This window comes from Euleptes europaea, chromosome 14 (assembly GCF_029931775.1).
Source record: "Euleptes europaea isolate rEulEur1 chromosome 14, rEulEur1.hap1, whole genome shotgun sequence".
Taxonomy (NCBI): Eukaryota; Metazoa; Chordata; class Lepidosauria; order Squamata; family Sphaerodactylidae; genus Euleptes; species Euleptes europaea.
Window position 1 is genome coordinate 53,395,085 of NC_079325.1, and position 17,565 is coordinate 53,412,649.

Genomic DNA, 17,565 nt, shown 5'->3' on the forward strand with positions numbered 1-17,565 from the left:
CTCAGCCTCATAGGGGATGTGCGGATGCAGCAGAAAATGCGTCTTCTGGCTGGGGAAGAAATTTACTCCTCTTGAGGGCATTCCTGTGAGCCCAGGCCTGTGTCTTTTTTTTTCCTGGAGTGTTCTTTCCCAGTCCTTTCAAGGAAGGCCCAAAGCAGAGTTTGGATCACTTGGGCTACTTTTTACTCCATCACTAAGTTCCCCAAGAATACAGCCTACAGACCACATATCTACAGACTTGCCATATGGGTCTCCAAGTAAGAGTTTGTCAGATAGGGTTTCTGACAGCATGGACCAAACAAGATGGTTCCTCTGTAAACAATATGGATCCTTCCGTGCACTTCCCCCTCCCCTCCTGTTTTGCACATGAGCCACAAGCTCTGGACAGAGATCTACAATTGTATGGAGACCCGCCCGTGTAAATCTTTCATCTGATACCGGGCCTCGCTCACAATGCCAGGAACTCCACCAGCCCCTTCTCTGATTGCCCTTAAGTACCCAGTACTTGGTTTGCTGAAGTTGTTACTGGGAGAAAGAAATCTCATTGTTTCCTTTGTATTGCTGTAACTCAATCTCATCCATTGTATCCGTTCTATAAATATAGCAATGTCCCAATACTCTGTATTCTAACCTTCTCCGTCTTGCTGAAACTACTACCTCATGAATAAACTCTCTGAATCACTGCTCCGTCTGGATTTGAGTTCTATTGCCTGAGACGCCGTAGGTTTGCTGAAATCTGACAGAGTTCAGGTGAACGATACCATCTGGTGGCCACATATTCGGTGTAGTTAGCATTACTTCCTTCTGACAAATTCCGAGCAAAACCGAAGTCACACAATTTCAAAGCATCATTATGACTTATTAAGAGATTTTCTGGCTTGATAGCTCTATGAACAATGTAATTTTGATGACACCAATGAATTGCTTTAATTAACTGGTAGATATAACTTTTTCAGAGGGAACTCCATTTGGCATTTCTTCTAGCAATTCAAGCATATTTTTTCACATATTCTAATACTAAATAAAGTTTTCTTCTTCTTCTGAAAGCTTCTTTTAGCTCCACTATGTTTTCCTGTTTCAAAGAATGAAGCATTTTAAGCTCTCGCAAAGTGGTTTCTTTGACCTCTTCATTTTCTTCAGTATCTTTAAATTTTTTAATAGCCGCTACTTTTTACTCCAGCACAACTTTAACAGCCCTTCTCCTCAGCGGTGACTTGAAATTATTTTTCTTTTTCTGCTTTTACAGTCTCTCAAAAAACTACACCTCGACGGAAGACCTCTCGGCTCAAAAGCGGCAAGTCAGGCTTCCTTGAGGTGAGTCCCCAGAGTGAAGAGGGTGGCCGCCCAGAGTGGGGAAGAGGAAAAGGGGGGTGCTCTCGAATTAATAACTGCATAGACCTCCACATATATTGGATTGGTCCAGTCACTTCCTTTCTGCTACGTCTTTCTTTGCTGGAGAACCTGCTCAGAAGCACCAAGAGGGAGACCAGAACATACCCTGTACTTGCTTGAACAGCGTGATGTAGTGTTTAAGAGCGGTGGACTCTAATCTGGAGGATCGGGCTGGTTTCCCCTCTCCTACACATGAAGCCAGTTGGGTGACCTTGGGCTAGTCACAGTTCTCTCTGAACTCTTTCATCCCCACTTACCTCACAAGGTGTCTGCTGCGGGGAAAGGAAGGGAAGGAGATTGTAAGCCTGTTTGATTCTCCTTAAAAGGTAGAGAAAGTTGGCATGTAAAAAAGAAGAGCTGGTTTTTATATGCCAACTTTCTCTACCACTTAAGGAAGAATCAAACCAGCTAACAATCACTTTCCCTTCCCCTCCTCACAACAGACACCCTGTGAGGTAGGTGAGGCTGAGAGCGCTCTAAGAGAGCTGTGACTAGCCCAAGGTCACTCATCTGGCTTCATGTGGAGGAGTGGGGAAACCAACCCTGTTCACCAGATTAGCCTCCGCCGCTCATGTGGAGGAGTGGGGAATCAAACCCGGTTCTCCAGATCAGAGTCCACCGCTCCAAACCACCACTCTTAACCACTACACCGCACTGGCTCTCCTTCTTCTTCCAATTCTTTTTCTTGTGGCGAATGTCATGGCACTCTGTCATGGTTTTTTTTTTTTTTTTAATTTTTGGAGTACTGTGGCTAAATGTAAAACTCCAGAGGATTCCTCTTTTCCCTTTTCAGGCTCCTCTGAGGAAACGTTTTGGGTTCTATAATGCCCCCTTCTTCCTTAGCTGTTCTGTGGGGTTTCCTTGCAGCTTTTTGGGGATGAGGGCTTCAGAGCCAGGGTGCCCTGGATTCAGTGCTTCCAGTATTGCACCTGATAACAGCTTTGGATGGACATTCCCCTGCTGACGGTCCCCTTTATCCAAGGAAAATTAGGCTTATCTTTTGCCTTTTGTGTTAAGATGGTCTTGGACTGTGCTTTTAGCGGTCTATTATTCTTTCCTCCCCTACTAATACTCCCTGCCAAGTTCCTGGAATTTACTCCAGAGTTTCCTTGGTAACAGCTTGTGGTCCACAAAATGTTCTAGGGCATCTGTCACTTTAGCTCTGTGTTCTCTCTTGTTTCTTTCCTTCTAGCACTCATTTATAACGGTGTCTGGGGTTCTGTGCTGATGTAGGATCTTCCTTGCCTCTTTGGGCGCACTCCCTTCCACTCTCTGATTCCCTCTTGGTCACTTTTCTTTCTTTTCTTTTTTTAAACTTTCAGAACCTTTTCCTCTCCTCCTCCGTCCCTGTCGAACACTGCTCAACCCTGACTTGGTTTTGCTTCTCGGGACGTTTTTGCTGAGAGCGGCCTCAGTCATGCTTTTCTCCGCCAACAGGAAGAAAACCATCCAGCTGGAGGACTTCTGCTGCCTTGCCATGCTGGGACGGGGCCACTTTGGAAAGGTGATGTGTGAAAATACGTGTTGTTCTTTTCTCTTAGGATGTGTTGAGTCTCCTTGGTTCAGACTGCTGGTGGGGCCGATTCCACTTAGAATTGTCCTTCCCGCAAACAGAAAGCCAGCTCGGCAAGGAGAAAGCAGGTTCTGCCCCTTCTCTTGGTTTGCTGCGCTGGTTTTCTGTTTGCTCCATCTACGGTCTGAACTTCAGGACAATCTCCCACCGCTTTTCCTGCATGTGTGAACCAGACCTGACCCTGTACTTCCATCACAGCAAATTTTCAGATTGGCAGAGCAGGGTCGATGGGCGTGAGTAGAAACCATGTCCAAGGGCAAGAATTTCAAACTGTTGCCCCCTCCCACCCCCCAAAAGGAAAAGTGGTCGTTCCAGTAGAATTTTGAAGAAGAGGTAAATAGCTGAATCTGTAATTCAGGTGCTAAAGGGGGAGGGGGCCGTGGCTTGGTGGTAGAGGGGTCTGCTTGGCATGCAGAAGGTCCTGGGTTCAATCCTCAGCATCTCCAGTTAAAAAGGACCAGGCAGTAGGGGATATGAAAGACCCCTGGAGAGCCACTGCCAGTCTTAGACAATACCGACCTTGATGGACCGATGGTCTGATTCAGTAGAAGGCAGCTTCATGTGCATGTGGGTACAGCTTTGAAAGGAAGCTCTGAAAATTTCAAGCCTAGCTTGATGAAAGAACCTGATACATGGTTTGTCTGCCCCCCCCGCACCCCCCCCCCAGGATGGGATTTTTCTGTGCCGCTTGTTCAGAAACAACATGCTTCTGAATCCTGATCTGTAGGCAAGGGTGGAGGGAAACAACAACACTGGGATTAGTTAAAAGAGGCCAGTTTGGATGTGACAAAAATGGTGTTTTCTTTCGAGCAAGGAAGTCTTCAACTCTGCCTTTGTGTGTGAGGGAAGGACAGACTGTGTATGTGTGTGGGGGTTGTGGCAACAGGGTGTTAGAACTTCAGTCTGCTGGGCAGGATGGGGGAGGGATTCTTTCCTGCACTTGGCTGTTTTCTTGCAACTCTGGGTCCATCTTGGGGAACTGTGGGGCTCTTTCACACAGCTCTTGTATTCTGCATCCATGTGTCCAGGCCGTTCACACTGACAGCCTGGAATAGACAAGAGTGTTTTTTAAACTTTTTATCCTGCCTTTCTCCCCAATGAGGACCCAAAGCCACTTAACTTAATTCTCCTCTCCTCCATTTTATCCTCCTCCATTTTATCCTCACAACAACCCTGTGAGGTAGGTTAGGCCAAGAGTGTGTGACTGGCCCAAGCAGCAAGCTTCCATGGCAGAAGGGGGATTTGAACCTGGGTCTCCCAGATTCCTAGTCTGACCCTTTAATTGCTACACTATGCTGGCTCTCAATTTGGTTTCAATGCCAAGTAGCCTGTTGAGTCCTCCTGGCTTTGCTTGTCTACAGCCAGTGTGTCGCAGAGGTGGAAGTTTGTTAAAAAACAGGAAGATCCAGGTTCAAACCCCCACTTAGCCATGAAGCTTCCTAGAGAATCTATCAAAGGTCTTTGCATATCTTCCAAGTGACAACTCTCTACACAGGGAAGAACTGGTCAGTTTTTTTATTTCCCCCACAGTCTAGCCAATAATTAGTAGAACATAGAACTGTCACGGTGAAGGGAAATCCTGCACAGTTCCACGCTAGAAAGAGGAGGACTTCCAACTTGCCGAGAGCTGTGATGGATTTGGGGCTTGTTATTTTTGCTTTGGTTTTCACTGTTATTTAAATATCATTTAATTATTATTATAAGCCACTTTGAACTACAAGGAGAGGCGGGATATCAATGTTATAATAAACAAAGCTGCTTCTGTTACCTGTTTCAGGTGTTGTTGGCACAGTACAAGGCGACAGGCAAGCTGTATGCCATCAAAGCCCTGAAGAAGCACGACATCCTCAGCCGGGATGAGATGGACAGGTGAGAGTTTGCCCAGAGCTGGTACGGCAGCCACTGGCCCTGCGAGATCTCTACCGGGACAGCTGATCAGCGTGCATGATTTGAAATGAATTTCAGCTGTAGTTGAGACTTGAGAGAGAAGCTTCTGGATTCGTTGGCATCATGCTGACCCTATGGTTAAGGAAGCTCCACTACGGCTTGTCTAAATTGGCCAGCCATGGCTTCTGCTCAGCTTGTGAATCGGAAACAGTAGTGCAAAATGAGTGTTAAAACCACGGTTTGCGCTAACTGGCTTGGCATAATGTTTGCATTGACAAACCCTGGTTAGGGCTGTTCCACCTGCAGAAGGCCAGTGTGTCTAGAGTCTAGCATGCTAAGCAGACCGATCGCTCTGGGCTGTGGTTTGCCTGTACATTTTGAACAGCAAACCATGGTTCAGGTTTTTAAAACTCTGGCTTAGCAGAAACCATGGTATGGTGTCTGAATTCAGCCTATTGCATTAAAAGCACCTAACATGGTGTTAAAACATCTCTATGATGCAGAATTCTGTGTTTGTATAGGAAATCAGTAACTCCAGCACTTGTAAAAAAAATATTTCCAGTCCTCATGGTTATAGGGAGATGGGGGGGTGGGGGAGTCACTCTTTTTGCAAGGTTTTGGCCCCCAACACTTTCCCATTTTATTCCCGGCAGCTTGAATTGCGAGAAGCGAATCTTTGAAGTGGTCAACTCTTCTGGACACCCTTTCCTGGTGAACATGTTAGCGTGCTTCCAGACACCAAGCCATGCGTGTTTTGTGATGGAATACACTCCTGGGGGGGACCTCATGATGCGCATTCATTCTGATGTCTTTTCAGAGCATGTGACGCGGTGGGTTGCTTGAGATGACTCCTTTCTAAATATTGCCACAACTATGATATCGTTTGGCAGCATAAAATATGGTACATCATCTGCTTTGGACTTCCAGATATTAGGTTGGAGGTCTGTGGATTCTTTCTCCTAACAGCAGTGCCTTCCCCTGGTATAAGGAAGCTCTTGTTGATTTATTTACATCATTTCTGCCTCTCCAATTAGGACCCAAAGCAGCTTCCATTGTTTTCCTCTCCTCCATTTGATCCTCACAACAACCCTGTGAGCTGGGTTGGGCTGAGAGTGTGTGATTGGCCCAAGGTCACCCTGGAAGCTTCCCTGAGAGTGAGGATTTGACCCTGGGTCTTCCAGATCCTAGTCTGACACTCTGACCACCACATGATACTGCTATAACCACCAGCTCCTTGGCCCTCCTTTTCCCTGACTCTGAGCTACTGGGGGGCCTGGGTGTCCGTGTGTGTGAGTGGCCTTGATCCCATTTGCAGGGAATCGTAGCCCCACTTCCTTTTACTCGGGTACATTTCTGCCACCAAACTCCCTTCTCCTTCCCAGTTGCCTGGCTCCCCAGAGGGTTTTGTGTGTGTGGAGTAACTGTCTCCCTTCTCCTATGTGTATGTGTGTAAAGTGCCATCAGGTCACAGCCAACTTATGGTGATCCCATAAGGTTTTTAAGGCAAGAGAGAAACAGAGGTGGTTTGCCAATTCCTGCCTCTGCATAGCAACCCTGGCCTTCCTTGGTGGTCCCCCATCCAAATACTAACCAGGGCCATCCCTACTTACCTTCCGAGATTGGACGAGATTGGGCTAGCCTAGTCAGGGCAGATGAATTGAGGTGGTTTGCCATTGGCTCTGCATATCAACCCTGGACTTCCTTGGTGGTCTCCCATCCAAATACTAACCAGGGCCATCCCTACTTACCTTCCGAGATCGGACGAGATTTGGCTAGCCTGGGCCATCCAGGTCAGGCCTCCCTTTTCCTAGCCCCTGGGCAAGATCCTCCACCTATCTCAGCCCCCCCATCTACAATGGGAGGGTAGTCCTGCCTTAAAGGGCTGTTGTGAGGATTCTGATAAACTAATGTATGTGCAGTGGATGCAGTTGCAGTTGTTACAGATTTTATGGTTGGTTGAGGAGGGCACAGGAGGCTTGCAGCGTTGTCTACTGTGTGTAGTTGCCATTTCTGTGATAAATCTCACTTTTGCAGGTTCTACTCTGCCTGTGTGGTCCTGGGTCTCCAGTTCCTACATGATAAGAATATAATTTATAGGTAAGACTGTTGAGTATCCAAAGAATCCAGAGAAAGGGACCAGGGTGGGGGAAGGGGGAATTAAACAGAGAAGCTTTCCCCAAATTGAAATAAACCTCCATAGAATCATAGAGTTGGAAGGGGCCATACAGGCCATCTAGTCTAGCCCCCTGCTTAATGCAGGATCAGCCTAGCCCTAGAGCATCCCTGACAAGTTTTTAAGAGACTTTAAGCTCTGCTTTGGACTTCCAGATATTAGGTTGGAGGTCTGTGGATTCTTTCTCCTAACAGCAGTGCCTTCCCCTGGTTTAAGGAAGCTCTTGTTGATTTATTTACATCATTTCTGCCTCTCCAATGAGGACCCAAAGCAGCTCTGCTTTAAGCTCTGCTTAAAGACTGCCAGTGAGGGGGAGCTCACCACCTCCCTAGGTAGCTGATTCCACTGTCAAACATCTTTGTTTTGATTTGATCTTTTTTGATTTGGTCTTCTAGATACCATTCATTTTAAGTTTATGCAAGGGGGGTGTTGTCATTAGAACTAGGGCTGTACTTCTGTTTCAATGCATTATAGCAGATTGTTTTAATTCCTTTATTGTGGAAGTGTGGGAGTTACCTGGGGAGTCACCGTGGCTAAAAACATGGAACACGCATGTTTTATGCCTGTGTACATACTCTTCCTTTGCAAAAGTCCTATTTTTAAGTGGTTGTAAAATTTGAAAACACTTCCCAAATCTGTCCACTTGTCCCTGCCCAGAGGCTGTGCTAATCTTCTTTGTATCACTCCCAACTTCTCTCCAGGATCAGAGGAGCATGCCTAGTATATTAGGTGCTGTGGATCGCAGGCAGGATGCTGCTGCAGCTGTCTTGTCCATGGGCTTCCTAGAGGCACCTGGTTGCCCACTGTATGCACAGACTGCTGGACTTGATGGGCCTGGGTCCGATCCAGCATGGCCTTGAGGGCAGGTGCAAGCCAGCAAATAATGCAAATAAGTTAAAGGAAATAGCCAGCCAGACTTCTCTGGATGCAAGGCAAATGGATAGTATTTGCAGCTGCAGTTGGCAGTTGTCACTTAACACGCAACTTAAATCCAAGATGGGTAAGAGGGAAGAAAGAGGGATTTATTTTGATCCCAGAACTTCTGGCATGCTGGGACGTGTCCATATTACTCCTAGATTTATGAGAACTGGCTGTGGTTACTGAATGGCATTGAAGATGGCATTTTGCATGTGCTCAAGGGCATCTGCTTTCCTATTCCTTCGCCTTTCTTAATATGGAATACTGCAAACTGGGATTGAGGGTGAAAGCTCAGCACCAAACTTGGGAGAGTTCACCTCAGCTGTGTTTTTGAACACATGAATATTCTCTGGATTATTTTGCACTGCCCATTGAGTGGCTTCTCTTGCTTACGACAGAATTGTTGTGGTTACAAATGTCGTCTGGGAAGTTTCCTGTCCAAATTTGCCTCTGCTGCAGGCTCCTTCAGGCAATCCGCTGTCCGTCTCCCAAATCTGCAGTACAGGGGTAAAAACACCGTCCTGCCTTGCAGGTTGGTTTCGAGGATCACTTGAGAACCATAGTTCCACTACACTCTTGTATTTGTTTAGTACCACTTTTACTGCCATAGTTCCCACCCCACCCCCCACCCCCGTCAAATAAAGTGCAGTTTGGTGAGTACTGAGAATTCCCTGTCAGAGATTATCACCGCCACATCTGTCACAGAACCAAGATTCCCTGTGGAGAGAAAATTGGTGTTAAATGGCTTGAAAGTTTGTGGTGTGGCTATGCTCTGTGTATGTGGAAGGCTTTCAGTCCTTTAAAGTGCTGTATAAATCCTATAAATCATTCCTTAAGGCTTTATAGTCTTGTTTCTTAACACTTGCAAGGGTTGGGCGCTGGGGCAATTGGTTCCAGTCAGCTGAAGCCACCACCGAGAAGACCCTGCTCTCCACCCCCAACACTCCACCGCAGCCCTAAGCTGAACATGTTATTTTATAGTGATAATGATAGATAACATGTGGGCTTCTTGTGTCTCTAATAAGCATCACCTTTAATAAGCCCCAGGCATGAGCAGTGAGCTGATGAACTTGTGGACTCCAGGTCTGTTAGCCTCTTCCTCCTGAATTTTTCCATTCTTTCCCCCTGTCTGCAGGGACCTAAAGTTGGATAATCTGCTCTTAGATGTGCGGGGCTTTGTGAAGATTGCCGATTTCGGACTTTGTAAGGAAGGTGAGCAATCTTGGTCATGCCAACGCTAGCTGTTGATGTCGGATCATGGTTAGTTTGGAGTATCCGACTTGCAATGCCCGTGTGGAGTTTCCTGAGACTATCTGCGGGGATCTGCATTGGGAGCAGCGTTACTTAATTTCTTCATCAATAATTCTGGAGTCCGGGATCAATAAAGCGGTTGTCCCATTTGCAAGCGACATCAAAATTATTCAGGATTGGGAAAATCCTGAACATACTGAGAATTGTTCCAAATAGATCTCTCTTAAACTAAGTGGCCGGGCAACAAAACCTGAGCACATGAATGCTGTGTGATTCCATGCAAGTGTTTGTTGTGATACCAGGTACAGAATTCAGAATCCTGCTGATCTTAACTACATTTCATATCTTTTTTTTAAAGAAAAAACAAGTTTCTAGTCCCTGTGGCTGCAAAGAGAGCCAGCATGGTGTTGGACCTGGGAAACCCAGGTTCAAGTCCCCATTTGCACCATGGAAGCTCACTGAGTGATCTTGGGCCAGTCACATACTCTCAGCACTGACCCTGGCTAGTATTTGGATGGGAGACCTCCAAGGAATACCAGGGTTGTGACGTGGAGGCAGGCAATGGCAAACCTGAAGGTCATTAACACATGAACACATGAAGCTGCCTTCTACTGAATCAGATCCTTGGTCCATCAAAATCAGTATTGTCTACTCAGCTAGTACCTTGAGGTTGGCAACCCTATTTGTGTGGTTGTTTAGCTCTGCTTCCCGCGGCAGCCATTTTGTGGTTGTGCCCCTTGCCCTGAATCAGAATTCCAAAGGTGCCCACAGGCTCAAAAAGTTTGGGACCCCGGCATAGAGACCGAAATATCCACCTTCTCTTGGAGTAGGAATTGTTCCGAGTTTTGGACATTTTGGTGCAGAGAACCATCCAGCCAGCGGATGGTTGCTCTTGCTCGATCTTCCTGGTGTGTTAAAACGGCTTCCTGTTTTCATCCCTGTAGGGATGGGCTTTGGCGACCGGACCAGCACCTTCTGCGGCACCCCGGAGTTCCTGGCTCCAGAAGTGCTCACGGATCCCTCATACACTCGGGCAGTAGACTGGTGGGGGCTGGGCGTGCTCATTTTCGAGATGCTGGTTGGCGAGGTGTGTGAATCTTCTTGAGTGGAAGTTTTTGTTGCAAAGTTATTCAGGCCTTCCTGTGAGAACACAGGCATCCTAGCAGAGGAAGGAACAGGAAACTATTAAATTGTTTTTTTTAACATAAGTCATAGATCTTGAATGAGAGGGAAGTCTACCTCCCCGCTCTAGGGCAGTCTCTTCCTTTCCTCTAGTCTCCGTTCCCTGGTGACAATGAAGAGGAGGTTTTTGACAGCATTGTCAACGAAGATGTCTGTTACCCACGATTCCTTTCTACAGAGACCATCTCCATAATCCGTAAGGTATGGTTCAGCGTTGCTTGGGGACAGTGATCTCCTAACATGGCTCCTGCTGGTGGGTTTCCTGGCACCCATTTACTTCTTCCCCAAAGCCAGATTGGTAGTTCTGGCTTTCCTCTGCTTCAGTGGAATAGGAGGGGCTCAGAGGAGCCCTGGAGGCATCAGAGGGGAGCGCTCGCCTCTAATGTTTTCTGATTGGCCCCAGCATACCATGACAGCTATTTTCTGATTGCCCCCGCTCCTCCATGGCAGTTATTTTATGGTGGCGCCTACTACCTGTTCTCAAAATCCCCAAAGTGCACACAGGCTCACCAAAATGGGAGACCCCTGCTAAATGAGATAAGTGTTTTCACTTTTATGCTTGTGTTGCCTCTTCAGAGAGGTGGTCTCATACAACTCCCATTCATTTGAGTGGGACTTGCTGGTGGGTTTTGCCTGCTGCATCGCATCTGTGCCCCTCTGATGCCCTAAACCAGGGGTGTCAGGCATGCCCAGGGGCTGGATCCGGCCCCTTGAGAGCTGTTATCTGGCCCGCAAGCCAGCCGAGGAAGCCACACACTCCACCCCACTCACGATCTGGGCTGGTGAGGCGTGGCCCAGCCCCCACTAAGTGACATCATGTCATATCCAGCCCTCGTAACAATTGAGTTCAACACCCCTGCCCTAAACTGCTGCTGGAGGTACCACCACTTGGCTGATGTGCCAGTGCTAGTCTCTGCTTTTGTCCTTTTTTGGGACAACATTTGCATTTTATCATTTTCCTGCAGCTTCTCCGGAAGTGTCCAGAGCGGCGCCTTGGAGCCGGAGTAGCCGATGCGGAGGAGATTAAAATCCAGCCCTTTTTCAAGGTAGGGAGTCAACTCCATCTCGTAATGGAGACTGCAGCCTCTGCTTTTGGTGGTCCATTGCTGTCATGCTTTGGAGGCAGGGAGCTGGATGGACCACTGGACTTTCTCCATTATGGACAGCTCCGAGAGTTTATCTGGTTTGGATTCTGGACAGAATTGAGCGGGTGCAGAGGAGAGCGATGAGGATGATCAGGGGCCTGGAGACCAATCCCTATGAGGAAAGGCTGAGGGACTTGGGAATGTTTAGTCTGGAGAAGAGGAGTTTGAGAGGGGGACATGATTGCTCTTTTGAAGTATTTGAAGGGCTGTCCCTTAGAGGAGGGCAGGGAGCTGTTCCTGTAGGCAGCAGAGGATAGGACTAGCAATAATGGGTTTAAATTGCGGACGGAAAGGTATTAGGAAAAAGTTTTTTTACAGTAAGAGTTGTTCAAAAGTGGAATGGGCTACCTAGGTAGGTGGTGTGCTCCCCCTCACTGGCAGTCTTTAAGCAGAGGCTGGACAATCACTTGTCAGGGATGCTCTAGGCAGGGGGTTGGACTAGATTGTCTGTATGGCCCCTTCCAACTCTATGATTCTAGTACTAAACAAGAGGACCCTAACAAGAGAATCCTTTTTCTTGTTATCTGGGATTCTTCACTGACCACTTTGGGTTACTAGAGTCATTCCATTTTCCAGGAGATTGACTGGGATGCCCTGTTTGCCAAGACCGTGAAGCCCCCATTTGTGCCAACCTTGAGAGGTGCCACTGACATCAGCAACTTCGACCAGGAGTTCACCTCCCAGAAAGCTGTCCTGACTCCACCCAATGACCTCCCGGCTCTTACGCCTGAGGAACAGGCCATCTTCAAGGACTTCGACTTTGTCTCCCGACACCTCCTAGAGGCCTGAATTTGGCCTCTATAGTTGCTGCTGGAAGAAAAACTCAGATGCTATTTGGGTATGAAGTCTGCAAAATGCACTAGATGCACAAGATGGCCTGTTGGGAGTGTGATGAAGTTTTTCCAGTACAGATGAGGACAAAATGTTTTTACCTGGAGAACTTCATTTTCTGCATGGCTTATGCCAGTTCTCTGTGCGCGACAAACTCTCCTGGAAAGCTCTGGGCAATTAAAACCAGATTCTATTTGGAACCAAGACTACTGATGCTGTGACAGTATTATGGAAGAAACAGGAGTCCTACGGTCACTTCCTGCTCCCTCTGCATCTGCTTGGTCCAAAGCTGAACTTCTGAAACTCTCTTCTCATGATGTTATAAGCTCCTTGGAAGTTTGATTTCAGGCGAGGAGGTGATATGAAGGAACAGGAAGCGCAAGGCACTGAAACGTCCCTCTACATCATCATCATGCCCAAAGCCACCTGAAATACACCCCATCTCCACACACGTAAGCAAGTACCTCTTTGAGGAATATCTAGCAAGCTTTCTCAGGGATTGATGGTCGGCATCTAGGTTCGGGTTTGTTACTGTTGTGTTCTTCTTGTGGTGGATGAAGTCTACATAAAACCAGGAGGGTGAAGGAACTGTTGGGTTGAAGGCTGCTAATCACTCCTCTGATGGAATGTTTTCAAGACCAAAAGGACAGTTCTCAGGGCGATTCCTTCGGATGTACAAATGACTTATGTGGCAGGCGGGTAAGCCGTGCATTGTGCTCCCGTTGACGTTGGGAGTTGTGGACTTGAATGCGATTTGTCAGTGCCCAGGTCCACCACATAGGAAATTTCACCTGTGAACCTTTCACTTGTGCATGGGACTTACGCCACAAGTTTACATTTGTAAAGAGATGCATTTGAATCAGCCCTGAGACTTGGCTAGGGAAAAGACTCTCAATCTTTGCTCAGTCGTATAATGGATTTTCTTATGAAGATTGTATTAAAATTGCAGTGTTTGCTCATGCTGTGAGAGTTGCTGAGTTTCCACTGCCTTCCTATCCCTTTGATGATTCTAATTCTGCTCAGTAAGGGTGGCATCCTTAAATACTGTACTAACACTTCCTATTATATTGTTAAGGGTGCACCATATGGATTTCTCCCTCATTTTGGTGGTAAAGATGTCACTGTGATGGATGTGCTTAAATTGTACTTTTGTTTCTGTGCAATTCCATTACAGCTAGGGCTGTATTTGTTTAGTGAAAAGGGATGCTTTACATTAAAGAGAAAATGAAATATTTGGTAACAACTGGAAAAATAGCCAACGCGGGCAGGGGTGGTGCAGACAATCCAGTTCTTGGTGTCTTTGAGAGATGCATGCAACAAATGTCTTCAAACACCTTTTGTGATTTGCTATTTAAGATTAAATTGCTTTGAATGTGAACTTGGTATCAAACATCTTTTCTGTGGGAACAGATCAATTAGTGCTGCCGTTGGATCCAGCATGTGGCTCCTCTTGGTCATCCCGTCTTTCTTTCTGCCTAGCTTGCTGGCAATTAAATGTTCTCCAAGGCCAAGTTCAGCTATCGGAGCAGACCAAGATGAGGCCCAGAACCACCAGCTGGGACTGCAGAGGCTGGGTCATATCCGCAGCCCAGACCTCCTTGGAGTTCAGGTGCAATAAAGTAGTCACAAACAAAAGTCTCATGTTGGTAGCACTGCTACCCTGATCCAGTCTGAAAGAGCCAAACTGGGACAGGAGAGATGCAACTTTTAAAAGTTTAAGCCTTTAATGATTTAATAGCACGGACCGTGTCAAGGTTTCAAACTGCATTTGTTCCTTTTGTGCCGCTAGCCAAGATTTAAAGCGCTACTAATAATCAGTCCAGCTTTTACATCTCCTTCTATACTACCTGTACTTTGAGGTGCTTGTCGGATCCAGGCAGCCTTTTCAGAAACTGCAAAAGGGGTTGTAAAGGGTGTTCTCCTCTCCAGCCTGATAAGTGCTGCAGAAACTGACCCACTTGTTGATGTTATTTCTGTACTCTCAAAAGGCTGCTTGGGTTTGTGACAATCTGTGCTTTGCCTGAGCTGTAGGGCAGCTCATTGCTCCCTTCTCTCTGGGCACGGAGCTTCAACTCATCTGGGTGCCCAGATGCAGGCCCCTCCCCTCACTGGGCTTCTTTCCCTACCTCCCGCCCCCGGAGTTAAACTGAGAGGTAAAATTGGGGGGAGGGAGAGAACCCTTCCCCCAAGCACCTGGCTGTCACAATGAACTGGAGCATGATCAAACCAGGAAGTTTTGAACTGGGTGCTAGAGCCAAGGCTGTGTGTACCACGTGCAGCCCCCAGCCCGCGTCTGAATGCAGCTATTGATAAACTAAAGGCAAGTGACCACAAACAGGGCGGAGGTACACACATACTCCACCTTCCAAAGCTGTACGTTTCAGTCACCATACACTGAAAGCAGATACACGTGATTGCGTATGTGTATACTCCATCTGGGGGGGAAATGTAATCTTCTTTCTTGCATGTTTTCACGGCTGGTGCTAACATCCAAGTCAGTGCCTGCGAAAGCACAAAATGTGGAGTTGTCTGAAAATAGAGCTTGGTTACTGGAAGTCACCGTTTGCGAGTATTGATCCTTTAATTTAAGACAGATTTAATGCAGACATTAGTTGACTGGATGAAGTGGAGAGGGTGGGTGCTTATCATTTGTCATGCAGCCATTTTTCTCACACACACCCCAACACACTCACCTGCTGGGAGAAGTCTTGCTCTGCAACAGAGAACGGGAAAAACGGAGTACACCTTCTCTCTTAAGATCTCAAACTATGTGACAATTACCTTTTTATAAGACCAAAATCACTTGAAGCTGTCAATTACTGTGATAAGTGGCTGTTTATAGATTTTGTATTTCACTGGAAAATACATTCTTACTTAACCAGCCACCTCAATTAATGATACATCTTTGAATTGTAACACAATTCCTTTTATTGTTAGCTTCAAGATAACTACAGTAAAAAAAAACACTAGTGTATACTGAATATATGAAAGTTAGATTGTATGAAAAAAACCTAACAGAATATGACAGATCAGATTACATGAGCCATGCTGGGAAAATTCTTTGTCAGACATGCTGCTACTGTGCTGTCTGTATACAGAATTTTTCCAGCATGGCTCATCTATGGGTATGTAAACTTTGTATTTTTACTGTCTTTTTAATTTTCACTGTAATCAGATCTGTCATATTCTGTTAGGTTTTTTCATACAGTCTTAACTTTCATATATTCAGTATATACTAGTGTGTTTTTTACTTTGGTTATCTTGAAGCTAACAATAAAAAGAATTGTGTTACAATTCAAAGATGTATCATTAATTGAGGTGGCTGGTTAAGTAAGATAATGTATTTTCCAGTGAAATACAAAATGAAATATAGCCACTTATCACAGTAATTGACCGCTTCACACTGCACAAGGATTGTCTTCCCAGAGCAGTGCTAGAGCCTTCTCCCTGGATGCCAGTAAGCTGGGTTGCCAACTCCAAATTGGACAATTCCTGGGGAGTTGGGAGTGGAGCCAGGGGATAGATATCAACAGAGTACAATGTCATAAAGCCTACCTCCAAAGTTGCCATTTTCTCCAAAGGAACTGATCTTCGTAGTGTAGAAATCAGTCATATCTCTGGGCCCCACCTGGAGGTTGGCAACCCTAACATAAGCACTTGATTACAAGTAATGCTGGGAATTTCATAAATAGAACCAACTAGGCGTGTGTGGGGGGGAAGAATCATTTGGAGCGGGAAGGAATTGACCCCTTTGGCCCACCCGAGAACAGGTTTCATGACCTGAAACACCTTAGTAAATGAAACAGGCAAGTTGAAGTCCGAGATTGAGCACAGCAGACCCGTCCTCTTTCCGAATTCCCAAAGGCTGCCCCTAAATCCATCACATGCAGCAGGTTTAATTCGACCAGCGTGCCTTGCTCCTAGGAGGCACGTTTGCCGAAAACCTTTCTGGAACTGTTGTCCCTGGAGGAGCTTATTTGCTCATTGTGGAGTTGGGGCTTGGCGGGGGGGAAGCTAGTTAACATTTTCCTTTCAAGGTTAGCCTGAGGGCTCTTTAGTCACTACATTTTAATCAAAATCTTTAGAGGAAAAAAATGATTTTAGAGAGACAGGAAAAATACACCAGTACTTTTTAACTTTCAACATCAAAATGTGGTTCTATCAAAAGTTTTAGCGTGAGTTATTCGGTTCTGCGGGTTTAAGGCACAACGTAAAAGCCGCAGGGGGCAGCGTAGAGCCCCACACTGGCTCCTTGTTTGCTGTGGTTAACAGATCCAGCCTCTGGAATACACTGTCTCACACCTGGAACAAAATCCCCCCCTTTTAACAAGCACGTTCAATGGCATCATTAACCACAGTTACAGTGTTAAGCCTCTTTCGTCAGGCTCTGAACTCCTGCTTTGCAATGGATTTCAGATCGGAGGTTAAGGAAAACCCTGGTTATGTACATTGCTAAGGTTCAGGGAGAGATTCCATGGGCCCGCTGCTGGCTCCTGATGTGTTAACCCCAGTCTGAAGGGAGCTGATGTCTCAGCTGCACAGCTTGCAGCCGCTGTCATCAAACGTCATAAACAACTGCGGCATGTTCAGAAGAACAAGCCAGGAAGTCTTCCAGGTCATCCAGGCATCTTTGGAAACCTAAGAAGTCTCAGTCCAGAACTAACCACAGTTCTACGTTTCTTGGATCTGATAGAAGTGGTTTGTTCTTACCTTCAAACCAAGAAGAGTTGGTTTTTGTATGCCAACTTTCTCTACCACTTAAGGAAGAGTCAAACAGGCTTACAATAACCTTCCCTTCCCAGCCCCACAACAGACACCCTGTGAGGTAGGTGGGGCTGAGAGAGCTCTAAGGAGTGGGGAAACAAATCCAGTTCACCAGATAAGCCTCCGCCGCTCATGTGGAGTAGGGAATCAAACCCTGTTCTCCAGATCAGAGACCACCGCTCTTAACCACTACACCCGGCTGGCTGAAGGGTGGGTTCTGTTTATCACTTTGCCCAGCTCAGGCAGCACAACAAATGGAGGACTTCCTGCTTCCCATCTCAAGGCAGCCTTGGCCTTGCCTGTGAGCCTGAGGACTTCCTGGGTTGGTCTACAAGACAACGCCATGGTTTGTTTGGGATGCCTCAATATGGCAGAGGTCCCTAACCTATTTGAGCCTGTGGGCACCTTTGGAATTCTGACACAGGGTGGTGGGCACAATGCAAAATAGT

The 17,565-nt window shown here is 46.6% G+C and overlaps 1 protein-coding gene across 1 annotated transcript in view; it reads left to right on the plus strand.

The window, feature by feature from the left end:
- PKN3 (protein kinase N3) overlaps positions 1–12,310 on the plus strand; it is a 63,568-nt gene extending 51,258 nt beyond the window's left edge. Inside the window, exons 13-22 of the mRNA XM_056860180.1 lie at positions 1,247–1,314; positions 2,830–2,896; positions 4,743–4,834; positions 5,506–5,682; positions 6,887–6,949; positions 9,079–9,155; positions 10,139–10,281; positions 10,470–10,577; positions 11,342–11,422; positions 12,098–12,310. Of these exons, the coding sequence (XP_056716158.1) occupies positions 1,247–1,314; positions 2,830–2,896; positions 4,743–4,834; positions 5,506–5,682; positions 6,887–6,949; positions 9,079–9,155; positions 10,139–10,281; positions 10,470–10,577; positions 11,342–11,422; positions 12,098–12,310 (1,089 nt within the window). The remainder of the gene's footprint in view (positions 1–1,246; positions 1,315–2,829; positions 2,897–4,742; positions 4,835–5,505; positions 5,683–6,886; positions 6,950–9,078; positions 9,156–10,138; positions 10,282–10,469; positions 10,578–11,341; positions 11,423–12,097) is intronic.
- Positions 12,311–17,565: the final 5,255 nt, after the last annotated feature.